Source organism: Pongo abelii, chromosome X, assembly GCF_028885655.2.
Source record: "Pongo abelii isolate AG06213 chromosome X, NHGRI_mPonAbe1-v2.0_pri, whole genome shotgun sequence".
In the NCBI taxonomy this organism is placed as follows: domain Eukaryota; kingdom Metazoa; phylum Chordata; class Mammalia; order Primates; family Hominidae; genus Pongo; species Pongo abelii.
This window is the reverse complement of record NC_072008.2, coordinates 31379562-31406949: the sequence shown is the minus strand read 5'-3', so window position 1 is coordinate 31406949 and position 27388 is coordinate 31379562. Positions and strand designations below refer to the sequence as shown.

The following is a 27388-nucleotide window of genomic DNA, read 5'->3' as shown; positions in this document are numbered from 1 at the left end:
CAAGGTTTCTATAGTGATGAACAGGCCACAAAGTTGTAAACTAGCTATATGGTCTATGCCTGTGCAGAATCCACTTAGCAGCTAAGTAAACACTCTTTTCCAGTTACGTGTGAACTGGTTTTGTTACTTTATTTTCTAATAACTGCCTTGTACTGTTCATGCTTTTTATTCATAGTGCTTTTGTACTTTTGGTGTTTATCCTTCCATAGTCATGCTGTTTACAAAGAGGTTTTACAAAAACTTTTAGAGGTTTCTGAAGCCTAGATAGACAACAGTGAGTAGGTACTGCTTGCAAAGGATACCTTCTTTCCTTCCTGGTTTCCTGGCAGGTAAAAATGATAACATGGGGGTGGGGAGTGGGGAAGGGAAGCCACAGTGACTGCATTAGATTTCTTAAGCTACCTTTTCTCTGCTTCCTTAGCTAAGTGGGCTTTGTATACAAGGGAAATTTTTATAAAATAAAGAAGAAGAATGCTTTGGAGGATCTGAAAGAGCACTTTCACCTTCAATTCTTTTGCCCTTATCATATTATATTATTTTAGGACTCAGCACTTCTCATTCCTCCTTTCCCCCTCTTGAAAGATGGTTGGAATCTAAAAAAGATAGCTTTCCTTCCCACTTCCCCGTATGTGACATAAGAAATATGTTTATTTGAATTGGCTAAGGTTCTTATCTGAGAAAGCAAAAGGCAGGAGAGTATGAAACAAAGAATATCGCATTCTGATAATGGAGGAAATGTACCAACTAGTATTTACAGATTATAAATTCCTCCATCTAATCCAAATTTCATCTTCTCTTGGGGCTTCAGTTATCATTTGTAGGTAATGTGGTGAGAGATTTCTGAAGAGAGAGAGCTAAAAGAGGTCATTTGAGTAACTGAAGATGAATCGTATCAGTCAATTAGAAAACATTATTAAAGCGAGACTTGTTTTAATTGAAAGTTCTTTTTCACATTTCTTTTGTCTTGTGAAATTGCTTTATCTTGACAATTTTTTGAAAATAATTGCTTCAGAAAACTTTTGTCCCATGATGGGTAAGGGGCATGCACAGCATAAGTCTGTCTCTCCTGGAAGTTCTTTTAAATTTGAGTATTTGGTTTTCAAAAGACTGGAAATTTGCCAGTACCTTCCTACTTAATCTCAAAGAGCTCCTAGTGGAGTTTAAATAAGAGCTGAGTTTTTCTTCCCTCCTTCCATGTGTTTATAGGATAATCTTTCTGCCAAAATGTTTTGATACTGTAGGAAAGGCACCGGAAAAATCTGGAGGTAGGAAGTTAATCACTTACCTTGTGGGACTAATGAACATTGCATTCTGTTTCTCAAATTAGAACGTGGTAGAAGGTTTATTAAAGAGTGTTCTTTGGGAATTTGATTCGAAGAAATACATATGTGTTTGTTTTTGCTCTTTATCAGGTACAGGAGTCTAAAGCACTTTAATTATGACATCTGCCAAAGCTGCTTTTTTTCTGGTCGAGTTGCAAAAGGCCATAAAATGCACTATCCCATGGTGGAATATTGCACTCCGGTAAGTTTGAAGCCTGCCTGATGTGAGAGTTAGTTCACCTGGGATAAATTTCAGTTTTGTACAATACTGCAGATCATGTATAATGCTGTGATTTGTCACTTCCCCAGATGTTCCCCAGCTAAAGTGGCTCTCAACTGTAGGCTTCAGGATTTACCCTATCCCTGGTGCCTAGGGGAGTGCCTGGCACATATGGAACATGATAGACGCTCAATAAATATTGTTGGATGAATAAATAGGGTTTTCATTCTGTGTGCATGGTTGTATTGAAGACGTTTTCACATTTATTTTGCACAGCCTTAGAGGTCGTGTGGGGAGATCTTATGGCCATGAGGCGTGTTGAGTATGGGGGATGGTTCTAGGTTCCCCCAAATTCATAACCTACCACTTTTAATCAATGTTGCTCGCCTATTATCTGTCCTGTATACTAGTGACATCTTAAAATCCATTTTAAAAATCCATTTTATATGCTAACACTTACTAAATGCTAGGCATTGACCTTTTAAACTAACCTGTGTAAAATAAGTACTATGATTTTTATCCCCTCTATACAGATGAGGACTCTGAGGTCCTGAGGTTAAATAATTTGCTCGAGGTTCTATAAGTAAGAGTTGAAGCCATCTCCTAAGATGTTATTTTAGGAAAATGTTAAGTGGCCAATAGAACTGTGAAAAATCACTAGTGAAATGGCAAGGATGTAGACTTGGTGGCCAGACAGACCTGAGTACAAATCTCCGTAAGAATTAAAGACAGGCTCCTCTCAGGTTTGTTTTCTCTAAAATAAACCTTGTCCCTGTTGACTGTAGAGCCACCCTTCATGTTTCTCTTCTCTTTCTTTAATTCTTACAATCTCCTCTTCTCTAAACTTTACATGCTTGCTATTCAAGATATGGTCTGTTGACCAACAATTATATGTCTATTGGCATTACCTTGGTCTTTATTAGAAATGCAAAACCGCAGGCCCCAACTCCTGATGCTCTAAATCAAAACCCGCATTTTAGCGAGATCTGCAGCTGGTTCCCATACACAACAAAGTATGAGAAGCTCTGCTTTAGAGCATCTCTCTCTTCCATCATCAGAGTGATCCTCCCAGATATTTGCCTTTCTCACTTTTATTCCTCTTATAGAGATGGTCAGTGATTGAGAATGTACCATGCTATGAATAGACCGAAATTTAGTGGGTGAAGCACGCTATCATTATGTACTAAGTAGTTTTTAAAATACCATAAAGTGTGGTAAAATTTAATGTCACCTTTTTGACCTTAAGACCTATAAACTACCATTTATTGAGTAGCCTAGTAAGCTTGCATGTTTCTTTTATTTATCATAACAACGTGTTGAGTTGTTGTTGCTCCCATTTTACTGATGATCAGAGCCTCTGAGAAGTAAATAACTCACCCAAGTTAGTACATGCCAGACCTGATTTCAGAGCCCCATTTGTCTGATTCCAAAGCCTTTGCTCGCAACCACAACACTCTCCTTAATTACAAAACAAGTGTCATGGGGCAGAAGACTGGAGTGGTCATTAGTTTTGAAATCATACTGTCCTAAATCTGATCTCACCATGATCTCCCTTTTAGACTACATCAGGAGAAGATGTTCGAGACTTTGCCAAGGTACTAAAAAACAAATTTCGAACCAAAAGGTATTTTGCGAAGCATCCCCGAATGGGCTACCTGCCAGTGCAGACTGTCTTAGAGGGGGACAACATGGAAACGTGAGTAGTGGCAAAAGCAGAACAAACTCTTGTTTGATGTATATTTGAACTCCTCTCAGCTGAACACCCTCCTTCACTCCCAAATGCAAACAGTCTCTTCTATTTCTTTCTTTTTATTTACCTTAGCTGAAAAGAGAAAAATAAGCTGATGTCCACTTGCCACTTTCCCACGTCACTTGACAATTTCTTTTTCCAAAAGTTAAACTTTATCTCACAGGGGAAAAAAAAAAAAAACAAAAACAAAAAAACCACAACACAATACAGCCACTAATTGCCTTACAAGCCTTATAAGAAATATGGGGACTGTTTACAAATGAGTGATTCCAGTATTTCATTTTGATTTTCCTCTCTCACAAGTCAGTAAATGTGTGTCTTTTTGTATCTCATTGTGTGGTCATATCTAGTCACTTGTTTCTACTCAAAAGAAAATATAGTCACAGGAAACTACTTCACAGTAAGTAGTAATGATTCTCAAGATCAAAGGGGACGTCTTCACCTCTTTTCAACCTGCCCCTCTTTCTTGCCTTAACTCTGACGGCAGTCACACAACTGTTTGTTTTTCTTTTAATTCACTTTACACCTTGGTTTGGCTATTGCTTTCCATGGTTCATACTTAATTGGCTGGATTTTATTTATTTTGACCTTTCAGTAAATTTTTTTGCGGCTGAGTTTGCATGTGTCTCTCTTCACCACCTCATTTTTTGTTTTGCAGTCCCGTTACTCTGATCAACTTCTGGCCGGTAGATTCTGCGTGAGTACTTTTGCTGAAGGGTGCTGCTACCACCAACACATTCGCTCGCTTGGTTTTCTTTTGTTCTGTTTATTTGTTTGTTTTGTTTTGTTTTGTTTTATGGACATATTAATTCCCCTTACCTTCATTTCAGTTTTTTTTTTTTTTTCTTTTCTTGATGAGACTTTGAAAGTACCATCTACACAGATCAGGAGAATCAGAGTGGGTTTTTTGGTTCCTCCACCAGGTGAAATTCAAACCAGCAGAAATCCTGGCTTGAATTCAAATTATAATCAAAGAAGTTATTGGAGTTTTAGCTGTATTCCTGGGAGACATGTTTATATATTTCTTCATATAAAAGCAAGGAAGAACCTTCTGATTACATAATAACATTCTTTAGCCATACTTCTTGAGATTCGATGCTTTTTAGAATCTTTAGGGTCTGTTATAAGTGGACTATTAAAAATCAGCAGAATTCGTTTTAAAGTATGATGTTGAGTTTGGTTGAATAATTTTAATGAGGTGTGCGGACTGTTTATCAGGTTATGCCGTGCTATTTGACTAATCATTATATACAAGGTTTTCTAAATTTTGAACTAAACTCACTTTGCTCTCCTCTCCAAACTAAATATTCAGCTCATAAACAATCATACATTTGCTCTAGGAGGAAAGTATTTCTTTGTTATTACTATTGGTGTGTATTAATAATACTGAGGTTAGATACCAGCAGATGATTTATCTCAGAGTTTATAATGTTAGAAAACTCTTTTTTGGGGCCTGTGATTTCTATATTAGCAAACAAAGTGCCTATTTTAAAACTACATTATGTAGGGTTGTTATAACAAACTTTTGGTACTTCAAAGTATGCTTTATTAAAATATTTATTGAAAATCAGACGGCTCTATTATGTATAAAGGGGAAAGGACCAATTCGGAAGATAAGCTTATGTAAGAATTCAATTTCTTTTTATTAAATCTTTTTTATTGTTCCACCATGTAATTTAATTTAAACTAGATCCTTTTTTTAAAAACCCTGTCGTGATAAATGCAAATTATTAATTGAGGTTTATTTTCAGTCTTTAATGGGCCTAAAGGAAGTGGAAGGCTACTCTTTCTTTTTTAAAACTTCGTTATTGCACCCCTTAATTTTGAGCTATGGTAGCTATAAGTAGTATATTATCTGATTTATTTAATCATCATGCTTAAAGAACTTTGGGAGTTATTTAGATTCAGTTATGTCCTCTGCCTCTTGGAAATTGTTTTTCCTAACCCAGGTAGTCTGTTATAGAAGTTAGAACCTTTCATAAATAAGAAACTTTTAAAGAGTTGATACACTACAGTTTCAGCTTGATTGGATCCTGATAAGTGAATGGATCTACTCTGTGTTGAAATAAGTTTAACCAAGTAAGAAATCCAAACGACAAATATGCTAAAGAACAGTTGTTACAAATACATAGATGAAAGTATCACTAAATAATAAACAAAGAGTAATTAATAGTCCTTGAAAGGCAAAAAGGAGCTACACGTAAGCTAATGAGAAAAAAATTTTGACAATCAGTTTAACTTATTTTAAGTAGAAGATTTTGTCTTTCTTAAACGTTGACATACTTTAAAATTAATAACATCTTTTATTTAAAAATATTTTCTAACAACTAAAACACACCTCCCAATTTGCCTTTTTATGAAGAGTTGGTTAGATTATTCAGAAATAGTGGGAAGTTTTAATTTTGAGGAAGAAAACAAACCTAGCAGACTGAAGTCTGTGTTTTCTTTAATAGCAGTAACTGTATTTAAAGTATTTATTCATAGGATTATAAATACTATATAAAATATATTACAAAGCCGTCCTATTCAGGCATAAGAGCCAGATCCTAACGTGTTTTATTTTGCAAGAATTTTATCTGATGTTAACAAATCCTATGATGATTACAGTATTTGATCCATTTGATATGGATCACAGAATTTGAAAGTTTCCAGAGATACAGACTGTTTAGTTTTCCTTAGACTAAACTCTTATTTGCTTGTGTTTGTCATATTATTTTTAACTAAAGCTAACATAGGCCTTTATGTTGTTTGTCCATAAGTGAGCCAGTCAAACAATATTCTTTGAGCGATTCTGCATTGAAACCTAAATGAATGTCAGCTTTTAATTAATAGAGTTTTCGTAAAAGATAAGGTGGTGGTGGGTGGGATGGAATTGACCAAGTAGGTCATTAACTCTTATAGTAAGTAATCCTTCTGGGTATATGGTTTTGTGTTTAGGAAGTGGGAAGCAGGGAACAGTATTATTACCTTCTTTTGGAAGTGTTTTAGAAGGCTTTGCACTTAGTTTTGTTTGTGGACTAAGTGGCTTTGTATTTTTACTAATTCTTGGTTTTTAAATGATTCATCTCTGACCAGTACTCCCTTTTGGCTCATTTTCTGGTTTAATAAGTGCCTCTTTTTGTGTATACTTTTTAAGATTTCTGGTTATCATAAGTTCTTGTACTTATGCATGCTGTGATAGGCGCCACGGATATTAATAAGAAAAATAACATGGAATTATCCTCGAGGCTAAGAATTAAAGCTCTGTATAAGATTTTCTCTATAAAATGGTATTAAAGTGTTTTGGATTTATATGCCTACTTTTCTTGGTGTACTTATGCTCCAAGGTCTTAGGCTTTCTTTCTTCTACACACTTCCAGGATAGCAACTATTATAAGGGAAAACACTACTGATGTATTTTCCCTGATGGTAGGCTTTTTGCTTATTAAAAAATATGTAATTGAAAGACTGGTCTGTTCCAAAAGATAGTTCTTATAATACAAATAATCCAAGTATTAATTTATCTTGATCTGCAGTGAAGATTTCAAAACAGACCTTAGCATTTTTCTAATAATGGGCTATGCCAGGGTTCTAGAAGATTAACAGATTAACTCTCCAAAACTATAGTGAAGATTCACATGGAAATCTTTGGATCTGCTTATGAAATTGAGTAGTCATCCTTTTGTTTCCTCTTGACAATTTATATGTCTTTATAACTCGTTTCAATTTAATTATGATTACATTTGACCTAGATGACATTGGTTTCATAAATAAGACCTTTATCTCTCAGGGAAGAATTCCATTTCCCTAGTTATTTGCTGTAGTGTGTCGTAATTTTCTTACTGTAGTATATTAAGAAACATGAATTTCTGGCACATTTTCTAATGCAAGCTTAGCTACTGGTAACTACATCTTTTTCTTTTTTAATGTAATCAGAAACAAACACATTCTCCTTAGTGTTTCAACCAAGTCCTTCAGTGCTACTTGGACACTGGGCTAAACCAGGGTCCTCTCTGAATTACATTATCGTTGACTTTTGGATTTATGCCTTTACCTAAGGGCTTTCTGTGTCAGCAGAGAAATGGAAGAGACCTTTTGTGCTATTCCAATTAAAACAAAAAGTACAAGCCTAAACTGGTTTTCAGAACAGATGGTTTTTTTCCTGAGGTTAATCCAAAAGATACTATAAAAACTTCAAGGATAATTAATAGATCAGATATGAAAGGATGAAAAAATGTTAACCCTACCAGAATTCTAGCCTATGGAGATAAGAAAAGATAGGTGTTTATATACAAAAAGCATATAGACTATTCCTGCTAATGATCTCCTCTTATTTTCTCACCTATGTTTTAGCACACAGTATCTCTAAGAAATATTCCAGATATCATGATGTTCTATGACATTTAGTCATTCTTTTTTAAAACCTCACAATATAATCCAGGGTCATTCTATTTTGTGCTAGAAATTAGTGGTATAGTCTTGCTGCTGGATTGGAAGATACATTCCTTCTTTACAAAATTGCATAGATCAAGACATCTTGATACATGGAGTCTTAAGAAGTCTTGTACTAGAGTAGCCTCTTTGAAGCTAAAATAATTGTAAGTATCTAGGCAAATGTACAGCTTTGATTCAGTAAGAAGATAGCCTATAAATGGCGCAGGTGTAAACTATTTAAAACTTTAAACCACATAGTGCTAACACAATTTCAGAACTATAGGATGTGAGAAATTACAAAGTAGGAGGACAAAATGCTTCCTAGAAACTGTCTCCCCCAACCTTTTCTACGATGGGAATTTTCCAGAGAAGCTTTTGGCCTCTCTTCATGGCTTTTAGTAAAAGCAGAAGTATGAGAAATCATCTCTCAAACCTGGATTTTAAAATACTTGATAATATTTAAGATACAGGAGCAACTAAATGTATACATTATCCATAGAATTAGAATACAAGCATTCTAGGCCATGTGTATAACATAACTGTGTGGTGGGTTTTTTCTCCATTATTGGATGGTATCTGTGACTAATCACATTTTCTGCCTTATAGGCCTGCCTCGTCCCCTCAGCTTTCACACGATGATACTCATTCACGCATTGAACATTATGCTAGCAGGTATGAGACTAGTTGAATGCCAGGCAAATATTGATTGAAATAACTAACCAAGGAAAGCTAACCTATAATATTTTAAACAAATCTTTTCTTTTCTCCCCAAACTTGTCTGATTCCTACTAATCAACTTGCCCTCTAACGTGCATGCCGTTCCACTGCATGTTGTTTTTGGTCACCAACAAGAGCATTAGTCCAGAATAGTCTTCCCTAACCCTGGCTTTTAAACATTTCCGGTAGCCTTGCTATGTTTTTGTTTATACTGAACACATTTACTAAATTGGCTTACAAATAGTTTAACCTCCTTAGAAAACTGCTAGACCAGACATTCATATATGAAAAAATGATACTATATTATGTGGAGAATATGAAAGCATCAGCTTTCCATTTGTGTATTTATTTTACATGATATGCTGCAAAGAAGAGAATAATTAATTTTCCTAATCCTTGGACTTTTCTGTCTCACCTTCTTTGTGTTTGAGATGATTTTTATACCTAAAAACTGAATTACTAATTTTAAAATATTTTCTGCTTGTTAAATCCGTAAGAGTTTGGTTAACTTTTTTTTTAGTTGTAAACAAACAAACAAACAAACAAAAAAACCCCTGTGTAATTGCCTGAGGTGAAGAAGATTTTAAAGGTAAAAATTGGCGGCAGAATGTTTAGAGAGCTTACTGTGCATCCATCCTTTGTCAGTATTCTAACTGCTGGACATGTTTAGCAATCGTGAAAAGCATTAGCTAGCTGTGTAAGTCTGTCATCAGTGGAAAGTAGTAATTGTCTTAAAAGACAAGGGGTAGTGTAAGGTAGGGAGTGCACTTATTGTTAGGGAAGCTTTTCTTCTGGAAACAAAGACCTGTTCTCAGTGAAAGCAAGACTGATCTGTAGGGGGAAAACAGTGAAATATAACTTTCCTTAGAATTTATATCATAAATGTAGTGCTACTAACTAGCTGTGGTCTACCACACACTGCCTCAAATGGTTAAGCCAACACACACATCCTTTAATTTGAAGGATTCCTTTCTCTTCTTGCCATGATTTATCCTTTAGTTTTCAGGAATGTTCGATTAGGTCTTGAATAGATTCTAAGACGTCACATAAGTTTTAATGAGCTTTTACGTTTTTTATCAGGCTAGCAGAAATGGAAAACAGCAATGGATCTTATCTAAATGATAGCATCTCTCCTAATGAGAGCATGTAAGTATCCCATCTCTTTTTACAAAATGTTCCTGACAATGAAATTGCTTTGAGGGATTTAGAGGTAGGATAGCACAGGATATAGGAATTAGCATCATATTCATTTGATCTTTTAAGGAGCCATTCATTTACTTTTTTCCCATAATTCTTAATGCCCTGGCATGGAATGAGCTCATCCAAATTCTGGCATTATTAGTATTCAGAGTAGCAAAAATAGTTTGCCTTATTCTTATTTAAACTTATTTCATACCATATGATTACAAATTGCAGAGTCCCAAGTATTTATAGTAATGCTTAATCTTTGACCAAACCTGCCAGATATTTAAAGGGATAGGATATTAATTTTAAAGTCATGGCTAAGTAGTATTTTCTCCACTCATGGGGAGTGGAAACGTGATCTTGGTGTAGCATGGCTATTCACATATGGTAGGTTAGTTGGGCATTTTCCTTCAGAAATCCAGAGAAGTAGATTTTTGTGATTTAGCATCTTCACAAGATAAATAAAGTGAGGCAATCTTTTGAAGGGTTTCCAGAGGAGAAGTACAAATTCAGGTTGCAGGTTGTTAGCAGGATGATAAGCCAACCCTGTTAAACTTTATGGACGGAGATGGAGTGGTGCTAAAAGCAGCAGGGAACACAGCTATGGCAGGGAAACTGAGGCTTCATTATAGAGTAAGGGCAGTGTTCACAATACAGAGCACAAAGGAACATTGCCATGAACCAAGTAAATGCTGACCAGGGCTTGAGGTAGAGAGAGCAGACATTGAAGCAAATATGAAGGAAAAAATAAGGATTTGCCAATTGAATAAATAACATAAAGAGAAGAAATCTAGTCAAAGTATTATGATGCCTTTTTAGTTTGATGAAGTATGGATATCTCACCCATCTTGGAGAATATAGACAAAGGGAAGAATGGTAAATGTATCATATGTAGTTGGTGTGGCAACACAAAGTCATGCTCAGATGAGAAAAGAAGCTTCATAAGGATTAGGCCAAAAGAAATAGTATCAAAGTGGCATATATATAGCTAGTTATTGAAGATATGAGAATAAATAATCTCATCTGGTACATAAACAATCAAGCTAATAATAAAGGATCAAGTCAACCCTCAGTCATTTGTATATGACTTAGTTCCTTCAAACAAACAAACAAAAAAGCCTTTCCCCAACTGTAACTGTGATGCCTTATCTTTCTTAGCTATGGGAAAAAGTATTAATGGTACTAATATATAAGATACTTCAACAGTAAAATGTGTGGCCAAAGAATCAACCAAATGTAAATAGCTTGTGCTTCTTTGGCTCACTGATTTTGGTACTAGAAGCTCTAGCACATTCAAATTAATTCAAGTTGTATCTGTGTAACAGTGGCTGTCATTCATTGACTGCCTAAGAGAACAGGAAGAAAAGTGTAGTTACAACTCTAGGTTATAATTAAACATGGGAAGTTCTAGCAGTACAATTTCAGAATTTGGAATGAGTGTGATAAATTAGGTGGTAAAACTGCTTTTGTTTTATTTTAAAATAAGCTTTAGCTTATTCTGAGGACATAAAATCCATTTTGACTCAATGTTGGATGGCAAAAACTCATGGCATTTTAGGGGCAGGTTTGGGGAAGTGGTTTGGTGGATTGGTTGACTTCACTTAAATGTGTGTTTTTAATACCCAATAATTATTTTTAGTCAGCTTTTCACATCTAAACCAGGTAACTGGCTTGATAAACAAAAATAATTCAAATGAGGAGCACTTTTTCCTAAATTTCTGATATTTTTCAACTTAAGTGGGTATGGAGAGGAGAACATTAGTGTATCATCTTAATGATATCTAACCAGAAACAATGAGCTTTAGCCTGTCATTACGGACAGAATAAAATTCTTATAACTTGGAGGTAAACAGGCCTTTCAGGAGCTTGGAGCAATGCATTCGGAAAAAAGTTTGTCCTGTGTATTAGAGAGTTCCTAGTTTCCAGGAAAGATTGTAGCTGCCTCCCCAAATAGAAGCCTTTTTGCCTCCTTTTCCCCCAAGATTAGTCCTTAAAACCATTATGTATAAATTTAAAAATAAATAAAACTTATATTTAAAAAAACTCTGCCCTGAGGAATGAGATGTTCAGTCTTCTTTTAATCAGTCACCTTAATGGCTTTTTTCCCCTCAATTTTTGTTTTTCTGTCTAAACGATAACTGAATGAAACAATCATTTATCTCCAGTTTAATTGTTGTTGTCATTCTGCCTCAATGACTTATATAAGTTAAAACCGACTTACTGAAGCAATACTTTTTGGTTACACTGCCTTCCACTTAAGAAAATATTTCCTCTGTTACTTTTAGAGTTGCAAGGTATTTTTTCCTACTCAGTACAACAATAGCGTGGGTTAGTGAACAGATTATCTTGACAGGCTTGGTGGCCAAAGCATTATACAGCCATTATTATATCTTTTAATATTTTTTAGCTATTGACTAACATCAACGTAGAGTCCCAGTATTTCTGTAATTCTGCCTTTCATTTATCCATGTAAATAGGCCAATCAATTTCATTTGAAAATTTGAGCAAGAAAACACTTTGATTTGTTACCAGTAGAACGGTAGATCACAACCTCAACAGTACCAAAAGGTCTTTATAAGCAGGAAAAAAGGTCTAATTAATTGTTAAGAGCAAATAAATGTTTCTATTTTCAAATAAACTCCTGAGTCCCTAACCCCCAAAGCAAAATAAGGGGGGGAAAAAACCAAAACCTTTGATTTTATTTTCCAGAGATGATGAACATTTGTTAATCCAGCATTACTGCCAAAGTTTGAACCAGGACTCCCCCCTGAGCCAGCCTCGTAGTCCTGCCCAGATCTTGATTTCCTTAGAGAGTGAGGAAAGAGGGGAGCTAGAGAGAATCCTAGCAGATCTTGAGGAAGAAAACAGGTGAGTTTTCTTTCTAGCTTTGTCATTGGTATGCAGAGTGCATACACTTGCACACATAGAAAAGTGCCAGGAATCTTCACTTAGAGTCATTTTATGTCTAATTGTTTTCTAAAATAATCTGTTTAGCTCCATTTGCAGATTCTCTTTTTTTGTTGTTGTTGTTATCTGAAAGAAGACAATGGATGCAATAGTATGATGAAGAACTCATATTTTAGGTGTGAAGGAATTAATGCTGATGGTGGTATTTGACTTGTTGCATGTGTCTCCAAGGCTTTGATTTTATATTTCGGAATAGAAATTAAGAAAAAAGTAGGTTATTTAATTTTATGATTATACGATTTTTTTTACATGTGTTTGGCCGTATTATCTACCTCAAACATTTAAGAAAGTAGGGTTATTGGCTTGATCATATTGGGAAACCAATTGTTTCATCTTATTTTTCATCATCAAACGCAGAAATTATTATTTATGCTCACCATCATAGCAGGTTAGTGAGACAATTCCAGTTGTCAGCCATCACCTGTAAAACACAGTCATGTAAAAACAGCAGAAATTGTAGAAGAGAAAAAGGCTAAAGAACTCTCACAATGACTGCAGGGAGGACAAAGATGTAAACATCTGGGGTATTGTATTGTGTCAGGATAATGCAAATCATTGGACTTTTAGTTCTGTATTACATTTCTTATGACACATGTCCCTTGGTTTAAAAAGTCTTCTCACATGATCACTTCTAACTCACAATGTGCCTTCTTCAGACAAATGCCACCAAGCAAGGATTTAAAGTAGATGTTGCTCAGATTTGTGGGTCTTAAGTACTTTCATCTCTTTGGTTGAGCCCAAGGCACCAAAAGCTCTTAATGTAGGCAACACAGTGCGTCTGAGATCAGTGCCCTCGGGAGTATGCCACTTCAGGATGAAAAAGCAAACTGCCACTCATCCATTGCTTCCTGCTGCCACTGCGAGCCTTCTAGCTCTTAACACCTCTGACCTATGGCCATAGCTCCTTATCTGGTTGGCTTCCCTTTAGTCTCTTTCCCACCCTTCCAATAAATCCTCCATAATGACTCTACTTGTACATCTTGCCAGAACCAAGACCCATCATGGCATTCCCCTTTCACTGGATTTCTGCATGTAGAAAAAAATCAAGCTTCTTAGCGGGGCATTCAAACCCTTCCACAATATTCTCTTGACTTGCTTTTTCGATGCCATCTTCTTTTGTTCTCCCTGTGTTCCGGCCATGCTGTTGTAGCTAGTATTTCTGAATACATCCTGCCCTCATCTACCTTTGGGGTCAAGCTCAACCTTGAGTCTCAGCCTAACTGCTAACCTCTAACCCACCACTGCCATATCTGACAAAGGAATCCCACCTATCCTCCGTCACATTGCTCAAAATAACTTTCCCCATGGAGCCCTGCTAGATGCCTGCAGTTGGAAGAAATCTGTCTTTTGCCTCTATTCCCAGAGCACTTCGGACCTTTCTCAGAAAATTCCTTGACAGTTTGCCTTTTTATCAGTTGTTACCAGCGCCTCTCTTTAATGAGCCAGTGTGTGTCTTTGGGGCGTGGACCGTATCTTAATCATCTTCATATCCTCCAGAGTACTTAGCATGGTTTGAATATTTAACGGCTACTCAGGAAATGTTTGGTAAAAACCTGAAAATACAGCAAGAACATCACATGAGTACCATCCACGAGATAATATTGAACTTTTTTTGTCGTTTTAATGATAGCTTTATTTTTGGCCTTACTTTTAAGATCATTTGTCAGTGAAGACGATGGTAGAGAAAACATTTCTCTCCACTTTATTGAGAATAATCGGTAATATCCATTTATGTTAAATCTATAATTATTGTAGGGGTCAAAGTCAAATTGGAATAAAAAGTTGGAACTCACACTGTAAATAGAATTTGATGTTACCAAGGAGTAAATATATTTTTGAAGTACATGATCGTGTAATATATCTTTTGAGCTCATTGGTCAAGAGCCCTGCCTTGTTTGTGGTTAGCATAGTTTCTCTCCATAGCATTGCACCTGGGTCAAAGAATGTTGGTAAAGAGTACTGATAACTATCATTCATATATCATTTTGAGTGCACTTTCACATATTTTAGATCATTTAATCTTCTTACAAACTCTATGGAGAAGAGACTGTCGCCTTTCTGTGAATGAGACACAGGTTCAGAGAGGTTCGCACAGCTTGCCCCAGATTTCCCAGTCAGCCAGTGGTAGAACTAAATTGAAATCCAGACTTTTGTGACTCTAAATAGGCAACTCTACCTTCAACCATTTAATAAAGAAGATTAAGTCTCTGTGAATGTCATTTACATAGAATTGCGGCATATTCCCCAGAATGTGCCTTAACTTAAGGGACTATCTATGAGGACTAAGTGTCCCTGAATAAACCTTTTCATCTACTTGTAGCGCAGCGATAACCACTTTACCCTGGAAGATATCCAAGACCATTTTCCAAGAATGGGATGGTTTGTTCTCTAAAAGAACAAAAAACATAACACCAGGGCTACTTAGAGCTCCAAAATGAGGACTCTGGGGTTGATGCAAATCTTTGTGTAAGTTACCTTGACCTTCACAAAATGATCAGGATGAGCTTCCTTCATTTTCCCTTCATTTAGTCCTATTTGACCTTCTACCAAATTCCAAAGAAATGTCTCCACAGAGTTCCCTTCCTGAAAACAGCCCGTGTGTTTTCTTTGATCTGCCCTGTCCTGTCTTCTTTTGCAGTTCTGCGCAAGGAGCTTCAGAGCCCTAGATTTGCCTTCACTACCCTTGAATTCAGTGTTGCTTAAGGAGCCTTTAATTTGCCATTTCCTGTTGAGAAAACCCAGGAATTCTTTAGATGCCCTCTCTGTGCATGTCTAGCTGGCTGTGTCCCAAGTCAGCATTGGGCTATGCAACCTGACAAATACGAGCATACTTTTAGAGAAAATAAGAAAGTATATTTAAAATTGAGATTACCCCAAGTCCTTTGGATGTGTACTCATTGATCTGTTAATATATATATTTTGTGTTCCTTTAGCTGTGATTTATCTCCAAATAACAGTTAGCAAAAGAGAGAGAGGCCTGGAGAGCCCCATTCCTGACTAGATATTTATTAAATTCCATTAATTGTTCTTATTCATGACACCTCCCTACAACCCCCTAGAAAAACAGAGGATGGCTGTTTGAGAAGTGTCTCAGAGGTATCTTATCTCTGTCTTTAGAATTCCATTTCTTCTGGTTGTTGCACATAGTATTCAATAAATATTTGTTGAATGCATTAATGAATAAATGAATTGAAGGTGAATTTATTTTAATTGTAGCAGACATGCATGCACTTTTGACTAAAATTCTTTTACAAACCTAATTTCATAGAGAAAAGCCTTTCAGAGGCTTTTTTTTCTGCTTGCTTTTCAAAATGCTCCCCCTTTTCAAACTGCCTTGATTAGCACCAGGCATGGCTTTGTCATAAATTTAGAATGTTAAGAACCCATTTGCCAAATCCCAGGCACTGTATGTATCCCATATTGGTGTTCTGTGATTCTTGGTTTATGCCACAAAGATAAGGCTAAAGCTCTGAGTAAAAGCTAAAATCTGACTGAGTTTTTCCCATAGTGCCTCCCATAAGTTTGGATGACTAATGGCGTTAGTGAGATATCTAATCTTTAATATTTCACTTCTGCATCATATTTCTCCCTCATTACCACATATAATTCAGATACATCTTTATTTGGCAAAGAGCCACTGGACGTTGGGTTTTTGCCCCATTGTGTGTCCTTAGCATTGCAAACTCAAGGTTTACTTTTTTTTCTTGCATTGATTAAAGCCTTCAGTCTCCTGACTTAAGCCTATAGTGTTCAAATACAGAGATGTATTTTTCTCTGCACTGCCTAAATTAACCAAGACTTGCTCTGAAATTCAAGGTATGATCCTAGCAATGAAAAGGTAGCCTTTCTGAGAGACAAAGACATTGTCATTCTACTACCTGCATAGCAAATTGATTAGATTGTTCTCAAGTCGAAAAGGTGGCTAAATATTAACCTAATTCACCATAAAGTCTAAAGTTAAAGTTGTTAGTAGATGTTATATAACAGGAGGGAACTCTGTAGATTCTTAATACCTACTCAGGACCTTTCATATGTCTTGTTGGGCAGTAAGACCTTATGAAGCCAAAATTTGAGTTTTCTCTTGTTCCTTTAAATTCCTCCAGTGATTGTGCAAGATGATTACTGTTACAGTCAAAGAAGTTCTAGATCAGTTACTGATACCACTGAATTAAAGTAGCTGGAAATCATGGTCCCGTTGCTTTACTTTGTAATTGACTTGATGACTTGGGACCTAGTCTGGTAGTTATCAATCTTCATAGCTACGGGATATCTTTATTCAATGTTCTTTCATTAGGTCTTTGTGCAAGTCTCCAATGATGGTGAAAAGATAGCCAAAATGAAGGGAATCTGAAGAGGTTAGGAATGGGCATTCCTATGGAATATAAACAAAGGTGCCAGGGTGAGGAATGGCAGAGTTTATTTGAGGGAAACTGCAGTTGTATTACCTTTTTTAAGAAGGCAAAGAATGAGAGGAGATGAGGCTGGCCAGGTCAGCAAGGGCAGGTCGGGAAGGGTGTGGTACCCACTGCAGAGTTGCTGACTCCATGCCTAGTCTAGGGACCCACTCAAGGGTGTGAGCCAGGAGTGAGACCATGATATTGACATGAATATACACCACACAGGCAGCTGTGTGGAGGGTAACTTTGAAAAGAGCGATGCTGGAACAAGGAAATCAAGTTGGGGGGAGTTACATGGGAGCCCAGGAAAGAGATGATTAGAGCCTTAAGTAAGGTGATAGAAATGAAGTAGACAGGCTGATCTGAGTGATATTTCCGGGGACGGTAGAGCTGTTTGATTTGGTAGTTCTGTGGGACTAGGGTATGAAGGAATGATTCCCAGGGCTGGTAACTACAAAACAAGATGATAGTAGTTATTTGCAGCTGGGACTGATAATTCAGGAGGAGTTGCAGCAGGTCCATCCTTTAATGCAGCAGTGTTTATAGAGGTCCTTCCTGAAGGGCTGAATAGCTGGAAGGTGATAAATGAGGTATGGAAGAGGTCGAGTTGAGGTCCTGGTGACATCTCCACGTGTAAATGTCTGACAGTCTGAGAGATAGAACTCTGATGCTTGTAGAAAGGATATAAGCCTGAGATATTAGGTCTGTGAGTCGCCAGCTCACAGGTGGTAGTTGAAACAGTGAGAATGAATTTATATATCCCGGGAGCATGTAGCAGAAGGAGAACACTGGATTTGGTAGAACTCTGGAAGATGTGAACATTAAAATGTGTATTTAGTTACTTTTATTTTTAGTAGAGAATACATGTATATTATTATACAAAATCCAAAGGGTTCAAAAAGACATATAGAGAAAAGTGAATCCTTCTCCAACCTTCTCCCCTGGCTGTGGTGTTTCCAGCTCTGGAGGCTACCATCTTTCTTGGTTTCTTGTGTTTCCTTCCAAAGATGCTCTCTACACATGCAAATATTTGCAAACATATTTATGGTGGTTGGGGTTACTTCACACAGTGTCGTGCAGTGTTCACTCTAGTTTTCACTTTTTTACTTAAAAATCTCTAATTTTCACATGCTGGAGAAAGGTGCCAGAAGAAGAGGAGGGCAGAGCTTGGGAATGATGGGAGCATTTTCCCACAGGAGGCAGGAGAGAGAAGGGTTAGGGAACTAAAGTATGGGAGGAGGCGTGACCTTGAATGAGAGAAGGACTGCCTCTGAAGACAAAGTGGTAGGTAAGGAATTTTAGGGTAAGGAAGGGAGGAAAGAAGCATAATGGAATGAATGTTAAAATGTCCGGTAGACATCACTGGAAATAATTCAAGACTGATTCCTACGGCTGTTCCCACATATTTTTAAAGTTGGAATGGAGAGGAAAGCGTGGTATATGATACATTTAACGAAACTAGGCATTCAAGTTACTTGGTGTATTAGTCCATTTTCATACGGGGCAATTTATAAAGAAAAAGAGGTTTAATGGACTCAGAGTTCCATGTGGCTGGGAAGGCCTCACAATCATGGCAGAAGGTGAAGGAGGAGGAAAGGCATGTCTTACATGGTGGCAGGCAAGAGAGCATGTGCAGGAGAACTGCCCTTTTTAAAACCATCAGATCTCATGAGACTTACTATCACAAAAACAGCATGGGAAAACCCCACCCCCATGATTCAGTTACCTCCCACTGGGTTCCTCCCATGATATGTGCGGATTATGAGAGCTATAATTCAAGATCAGATTTGGGTGGAGACACAGCCAAACTATATCATTTGGTGACATGGGCCCCAAAACAAAGGGCTACAGAGCCCTTCTTTAGACAAAGGGAGCTAGTTTGATCACAGAAATCAGAAAGCCAAGACCTTTTATGGCAAGGATGAATAAGCGCTGAAGGGCATACATGCCACATTTAAGAAGCTGTGTTAAGAATGGGGTCAACCATCTCAGCTCTACTCAGGCAGGGAGGACAGGAACATGGTAGAAGTGGAATCACCATTATTCACAGACTCAGTTTCTAACTAGCAGGGCCAATGTAACTAAATTTCCTTCAGTTTATCCAAAGTTAATTGAAGTCTGAGGGGACTGATTCATAGTATCCAGTTCATGGAAGTGAATGGATAACCCAGAATGAAAGTTTATTTCTCCCTTTATCCTAATTATCTCTTTTTTTAACTGCCTTGTATTAAATGTTATCAAGGTTGCCTTAAAGCTTTTTTAGGGGGAGACAGCATCTGGTTTAAGTGCAAATACTAGATCTATTAAAATGAGGAATATATTCATTTTTTAGGCACACAGCATCCTGTGTCTTAGAATCCAGTGTCTTAGGAATCACAGTACAAATCAAATTGTGTTCTGGTGAGCTTAGAATCTTGGCATCTAAAATTGGATGTTTGTGAGGACTGCTTCATACTACCAAAAAATTGAAGCACCCCTCTGGCGATTAGAATATTCACATCTTACAAGTACAGCTGCCATCTCCCTAGAACATGCTGGATAAGAGTTTATGTTCTTACAATCCAATTCCTCCCCCCCTTTTTTTTTTTTTTTTTTTAGAGTTTTCATGAAGACCCTCATCCTCCTGTTGGCCTTCATTTGCCAGTTGTCCCTCTACAGCAGAATTGATTATGGTCATAACTTTCTTTAGCTACTTTCCAGGCCTGAGGATGTAATTCTGTCCAATTCTGCAGATAGTTACTGAGTGCTTAATGTAATTTTAATGTTATGAGACTACAAAGATGAATAAGCCTTGGTTCTTACCCTCATGGAGCTCAAAATTTATTTTAAAAAAGTTAAAATAGAAACAACCACTTATATCCTGGTGTTACAAGTGCTCTGGGGGCACAGAGGTGAATGATTTATTATATCAGAGGGAGTAGAGAGGCCTTTACAAAGAGAGTTTAAGAGTTGAAGACTGAATGGGAGTTTTCCAGTCTGAGAGATGGGGGAAGGATGAGTTTTCCAGACTGGTGGACCAGTGAGTAATGTGTGGCATGGAATGAGGAGAATAACAGGGCAGTGGAATGGTAGGTGGGGAGTACTGTTTAAAGGACTTTGTGCATCATACTAAGGATTTTGGGTTTTATCCTATAAGCAGGTGAACAGTGACGGCTTTTTGAGGGGGGGGGAAGATTGAGAAAAATAACTGAACTGGCAGAAAGCTAAAGCCATGGAGATTGGTAGCAGCACAGTGGAATAGTCCATTAAAAGATGCCAGGTTCTTAACTAAGGATGTCTTAGGCAAGTGAAGAAGGGGATGGAGAAATTAGAAGGTCACTGAATGAATGAGACCAAGGAAAAATGGAGAGGGGGAGGCATCGGGTGTTACGGAATGTTTTAATTTGGGAACTGGGAAATGATCATTGAAAAACAAACAAAAGCAACCTAGTGCACCCAGGAAAAACTCCTGATTTGTAAAGGGTTAGTGCGTGGAGAGAAAGAGCTACGTATCAGACATACTGAATTCTATTTGCCCGAGGACATTCAAGTGGAAATTTCCTATGTTGATTTTATGTATTCAGTTTTCAGAAAGGATTCTTTAAAAAGTCATAGCAATACAATTCCTGCAATATAAATAAGAGATCAATGAACATCATAGGGATTAGCATAGTTGATATGACTGAGCTTCAGATTCAGTTTGAGCTTCCCTGTAGCCAGGGATATAATAGGAAACAAAGATTTGTCTGTCTCTTAATATTGAATTAAAGAAGCATGCAGCATCCTAAAGAAACATCATTGTTTTCCTGGCTCTACGTAATAATAATAATAACAAAAATAGCTGTCCTTTGAGTGATTGCTATGGACAGGAACTGTTCTGAGTACATATGAACTCCTATTTAATCCTTAAAAGAACCCTATGAAAGAGAGGCTGTTTCCAGAAGATTACGTGGCACAGAGTATTAAGGACACTTCATATGGCCAGCAAGGAATAGGACCTGTATTCAAACTTGGGTGGTGGTCCTGAACTCTTAAGCAGTGTTACACTTGAAGTGATTATTGGCTAGTGTCCTTATCAACATTTTTATAACAAATCCCAAGGGAAATTATATGTGGCTGTTTCTCATGGCCTTTGATAATTGTGGAAAGCTTAACGTTAAACACCAAAGATAGGATGACAGTTCTCCAAGGATAAAGGTCACTGTTGCCTAAAATGTATTCTGCAGAATACCACTGAGATACTCTAAGAAAAGAAGGATTCCAAGGACAGAAAAACTTTGAAAGCACTCATACTGGAAAGTCATCATTACATTAGCATTTGCATCGAGGAGTTTGGAAGTGAAGAAACCTGATTAGCTTTGTCTAACCTCATGTCGCTCCCGCTTACTCGACCTCAAGCCCAACTGCAATGTTATATGGAACACACTTTGGTAAAGAAATTCAAGTCTGAACTAAACTTTGAAAACCAGTTCTAGGAGAGAGCATAGTTGACTCTCTACTGTAGTTGTTGAGAAGCCTATCCGTTGTGTCTCTGGGAACATCAGAAGATAAAGCTGTAACAGGTGCCCACAGAGGAAGCCTGCATTTTTCTCACAAAAGTAACTTTTGATATGCTCTAGTGGTGAAGCAGTTACCCTGTAGACCCAGAAGCCAGAATGATTTAGTGTGAAATATCTAAAGATAGGTATGAAATTCTCTCTCATGACCATAGAAAATTCTTTGCACCACTTTTTAGAATATCCCACTGAATAACTTGGCTTTTCACCCAAACCACCAAGAAAAATGGCCACCAGTGACTTGATGCAATTAACTTGCTATCGGGAGTTCTTACTTGTTAAATGATTGAACTTTGAAAGATGTTTACCAAAGACAGCACCTTTAGCTTCATCACAATTACCGTGGAATCTTTCTTTGTAAGTAGTTAGATGCAAAGGCCAGTTGTTGCTTGAGGCCTCTCCTGGATTGTGATTTTAAAGTGTATCATCAACACGTGGGAAGATATTTCTCCCTCTTTATCTTATGACAGAAATGCAGGTATAGCTTTCATCTCAAAGTAAGATTAAGGTATAAGTTACAAAGATGCGTAGCTACTATATGGTCCTGTGTAACGCTACTTGAGGAAGGCTGTTCCTTTCCTGGCACTGAAATTTTAGAGGTTGCGTAATCAGTATATCAACCTCATGTGGCTTGGTGCTTAGCAAGTTTCAGTTTCTAGAGCCCATGGCTAATGGAGATATCCAGGAGAATGTTGGAGAGATAGGTCTGAAGCCTTAGAAGAGAAGTCTTGATTAAGGAGTAATGAGTTGCGGGAGGGGGTCATGGTTGTGGAGGAGATGGAAGCCTGGGGAGAGGACAGAGACCTCCTAGGAAGAGAGTTTGTGTAAAAAGAAGACCAAGGACCTCCTGATGTACTTGATTGTAATTGGGCATGAGCAGCCCGGTTAGAAATGGTTTCCTGTTGGTATTACATATGTACATGGATGGCTTCTGCAGATGGCTAAACTCACCCATTTTATTTTTTTACTATCTTAATAGTTAAAATATGACCTTTTCTTGTGTCTCCAAATTCTGAGTGACCTTATGGTGCTAGTCTGTCTGTTGTAACTACAAGTCGTAAGTAAATCCATATGATTCTTTTCCTGTAATTTCCTAGTAAATCAAGGCGATAATTTCAAAGATAAAAAATCTGTATTTTTAGCTTTAGCAGTGAGCATGATTCCCAGTCTTTTTGCCTTCAAGTAAGGTTTGTTACCATGGTGGAACTAAACAATATCCCACACTCTAGGATGTGAGCTCTTCAAGGGTAAGGGACAGTGTCCTACACGTATCTTTATCTCTACAGCACTGGGTGCATAAATGTGTTATAAAAATGAATGGGTAAATATCCTTTGGAGTTTTTCTGTTACTTGATGGGTTTTTGGGTTGATTTTCAGGTATCTCCTTGTTTTTCTCATTTCTTACATTATTTTCTTTCCCAAAATCCCTTAATATATACCTGTTTAGTTTGTGATGTCATTTTCCATTAGATTGAAACCATCCGAGTTGTTTAGGCTAACCCAGACTTAAGCATTTTCTGGGCTTATTTTTGGACTCTTTTTAAAACTCATCATCTGAAAATATTTAATGTCCACATGGATAATTCTGAAGACATGTGCATACCATTTTTCTTTTATGTACATGGGTTAAACCTTGATTTTTCCATAGTAGGAGTAAGCATTATAAGATTGTATTGTCTTCACTGGGGAAATATCTTCTGTGCTATAAGAAATAAAATTTTGAATCTAGAACTTAGTTTTTTTATAAGAGCTTTATTGAGATATAATTCTCATACCATACGATTTACCCATTTAAAGTGTATTAGTCACTGGTTATTAGTTAATAGGTTAACCAGCATTAGTAATCACTGGTTATTAATTACAGAGTTGTGCAACCATCAGCGCACAATTTTAGAACATTTTTATCACCCCGCAAAAGAAATCCCATCCCCATTTTCAAGTCACTCCCCATGTCTCCTGCAACTACTCTTTTCAACCCTAGCAGTAGACAATCCCTGATCCACTTTCTGTCTCTATGGATTTGCTTATTCTGGACTGTTAATGTAAATGAAATAATATAATATAAAGTCTTTTGTGACTGGCTTCTTTCACATAGCGTAATCTTTTAAAATGATAGCTATATTATAGCCCGTATTAGTATTTCATTCTTTTTTTAATGCTGAGTGACATTTCATTGTATGGATATACCACATTTTTTAATCTATTCATTACTTGATGGACATTTGGGCTATTTCTACTTATTGTCTGTTATGGATAATGCAGCTATGAACATTCATGTACAAGTACTGGTAATTATTTTAAAGAAATTTTTCTGGGCTGGGCATGGTGGCTCACACCTGTAAACCCAACACTTTGGCAGGCTGACGTGGGAGGATCACTTGAGGCCAAGAATTTGAGACCAGCCTGGACAACATGGGGAGATACCATCTCTACAATTTTTTTTTTTTTTAATTAGCCAGGCATGGTGGCTCATGCCTGTAGTCCCAACTACTCAAGAGGCTGGGGCTGGAGGATCACTTGAGCCCAGGAATTTAAGGTTACAGTGAGCTATGATTACACCACTGCACTCCAGCCTGGGTGACAGAGCAAGGCCCTGTCTCAAAGAAAGAAAGAAAAAAAAAAAGATTCTGTAGTTTCTGTCATTGTAATAGAGGAGGCCATGGGATCATATGTGGCAAGAGTATATAGCAGTGCATGCCAGGGAGTGAAAAATAGGCCATCAAATTGAATTTATTGGGAGAACTTAAGACTACGTCTAACTACGCATGAGGGATTCAAGCTAGGACACACAAAGCTTAAAATTATGATCCTTCTAGAGACTGTTATGGCTTTTTGCTGACCACAGACAATGAAAGTCTGATATTTTGCTGTATTTGTCTGAAAATGGAAACACACTTTTCCCAATGGCACTATTCCTGAGGACTAGACTTTCTTCACCTCTAAAACCTCTCCAATCCTAGTTTTTCCTTTTGGCTGATGATGACCAGCCACTGGCATTTTTGTCTTAGGTTTTGTTAGTCTGTCTTATTTCCAGTTATAAGTGGTTAAAATTTCTTCTGAATTCTTCTTTTCTTGTGTTGAACTTTTGATTAATACATTTAGTCTATAGACAGTAATGAATTAGCACCTGATCAGGAATTTGTGAAAAACATCTCAGTCATTAAAGATTAAGAAACTAAAGCCAATTAATATTGTCATGTTCTGTCTCGGAACTTGAGCAAGATATAGATCTATGTGTCAAGGACATATCCAGAAAATAGAGTCCACCTACATACATTAACCCTGTACCCTTGGTCCACATGTTTTATTTCAGCAATGATCCATGGACATATTATAATTTGACAGTTTCATCACATACCTAGCGTATTGGGTCAAATCTAGGAAATCTCATCCTAGTGATCTTAACTCAGTGATTTCATTTTGCCCAGACGTTCAGCTGTGATAAACTTTACTAAGGCACAGATGATGGATGATACACAATAATTCCAAAATTTGGGGGTGGCTACAATGTGGCTAGGGGCTAGAACTCAGGTATCTACAGGACAAATATTGAGTGATTAGTCACTGTCTAAGCACTAGATATGCATATATTTTGCCAAGCTCAGTAAGTCTAAGTAGATTGCTTTCATTTCAGATAATTTAAGTGCTTTCATTTTATAGGAAGTTTTTAGCACATCTGAGGTTCTAAATCCAAAAAGTAAATAATATATAGAGAAAGAACTAATAAGAACAATAATAGTAACCAACAGTTATTGAACACAGTATGGGCTGGGCATGGTTCAAAGAAAGTTTGACATATAGAGTGTCGACCATACTGGCTTAATAATCGTCATAACTGAATTAGTGCTTAAGTCAGTTGCCCAGCCTCAGCAAGCAGCAGAGGCAAGTAAGTCATAAATCAAGATCTTCTGAATCCAAAACCATCTCTCAAGCCTTGTTCTAAATCTGTCCTCAGCCATGGATGGTGAAAGGCACCACAAAGGCAGCGTGTCAGAAAGTGGCATTGTTCAACCTTTCCCCTGATGGGGCAAAGCTTTTATTTTTTTCCTTTACATTCTTTGACATCTGTTTTAAAAATGCAGATATCACTAGAAGAAATGACGCTTTATTATAAAATCCTGGTAAAATTTAAATGTCTTATATAAAACTTTTATACTGAGCAAATTTCAGTAGGAAAGGGCTTGGAAGTAAGGCTCTGAATGTTTTAAAGGGGGACAGTGCTAAGAAATGATTAGAAACAAGAGCCTGGAGGGGTTCTGCCATTTTTACTGTTTTGCTTAAGGCTGACCTAAAATATGCATAGTCTTACTTCTCACCCTGTGAGCTTATCCTTATTAATGTCTTTTTCCACCTAGTTTAGGGGTATTTTTGACTTTGTGTTTGATAAAGATGTCTAAAGCTGTACTGTAAAATTTTATTGTCACTTTTTTTTTTTTTAAATGGAGTCTCCCTCTGTTACCCAGGTTGGAGTGCAGTGGCATGATCATGGCTCACTGCAGCCTCAACCTCCCAGGCTCAAGCAGTCCTCCCACCTCTGCCTCCTCCTCCTGAGTAGCTGAGACTACAGGCTGTGTCACGACATATGTGTCACGACATATGGCTAATTTTTTTTCAATTTTTTTTGTAAAGATGGGGCGGGGGGGTGGGTCTCCCTATGTTGCCCAGGCTGGTCTTGAACTCCTGAGCCCAAGTGATCCTCCCACCTCAACCTCCCAAAGTGCTGGGATTACAGGTGTGAGCCATTGCACTGAGCTTTATTGTAATTTCAAGGGCTCAATGCAATTTCCAGTTTTTAAAATTCATCTTGCTTGCAGAATTTGTCTTTCATTTAAAAAAAACTGCTAATTTGCTACATTTATAGCCGCTGTAATAGTTCTGTATGATTTACTACATTTGCCTGAATTTAGATTGGTGGATATGATTTAGCTGCTTTTAATATTATATGAGGGTAAAGCCAGATTTCGTCGGATCTATTCCTTTTAGGTGGCAATCTTTGTAGTTGTTCTACTTTACAAAATAAGCCCTGTGTGTGCTCATGCTTTGGTATACAGTTAAATGTATGATACTGTTAAGAAAACATTGATCACTGGAAAGTGACCTTCATTTCTTTATTTCATAAATATCATTATACAACTATATAACTACACGTAATAGGAAGGCTCCATTTAAAGAGTAGATGACTTACACTGAAATCATTTGACCTTTATAAAGTAGTTTAAATTACACAGAGATTGTTGTAATGTTCTTTATCATACATAATAGTTATGATTGCTAGAGAGGCACTCATAAATCATTGCTAAAAGGGCCAGCTGCTTTCATGTTTTCAGCAGGTTGAGTTAAGGGAACAAGCCTTGGCAATTTGATTAATCTCTTATGTCCATTAGTTGGTTCGGAAGTTTTTTTGAGTGTAAATTTGTACGTAGACAACAGTTTATATTCTTTATGACATAAAATTAATCAGATATATCTACATATTTGTAGAATGGGGGGATTCTTAGCTCTATAGAGAATAAGAAATACTGGATGGAAGACTTTTTTTAGGATGACTGGCTACAGGAAGAAATTGTAGTGACAGAAGCCATGTGTAGTGAATTTGAATTAATGTTCCTTAGGGAGCTATCAGAGAAATATAATTTACGAGATAATCAAGAACGTAAATAGATTCTCTGTGGAGTCGTTGTCTGATCACTGATATATATTCATCTGTATTGAAATGACTTCATGACTACATTCTAACAATTGGAGAATCATTAGGGGTGAGATGTACGTGTACACCTTCAAGAAAAGCAAAATATGTATTGGTAATAATATAATTGACAGCTGTTAAAACGAGTACATTGTATACTTGTTAAACATTAGAGGCTGGGCATGTTGGCTCACGC

The 27388-nt window shown here is 37.1% G+C and overlaps 1 protein-coding gene across 1 annotated transcript in view; it reads left to right on the top strand.

The window, feature by feature from the left end:
* The window catches only part of DMD (dystrophin), a 147636-nt gene that overhangs the window by 84900 nt on the left and 35348 nt on the right, over positions 1-27388 (top strand). The window contains 5 exon segments of the mRNA NM_001132294.2: positions 1413-1524; positions 3102-3238; positions 8312-8377; positions 9503-9568; positions 12317-12475. Of these exon segments, the coding sequence (NP_001125766.1) occupies positions 1413-1524; positions 3102-3238; positions 8312-8377; positions 9503-9568; positions 12317-12475 (540 nt within the window).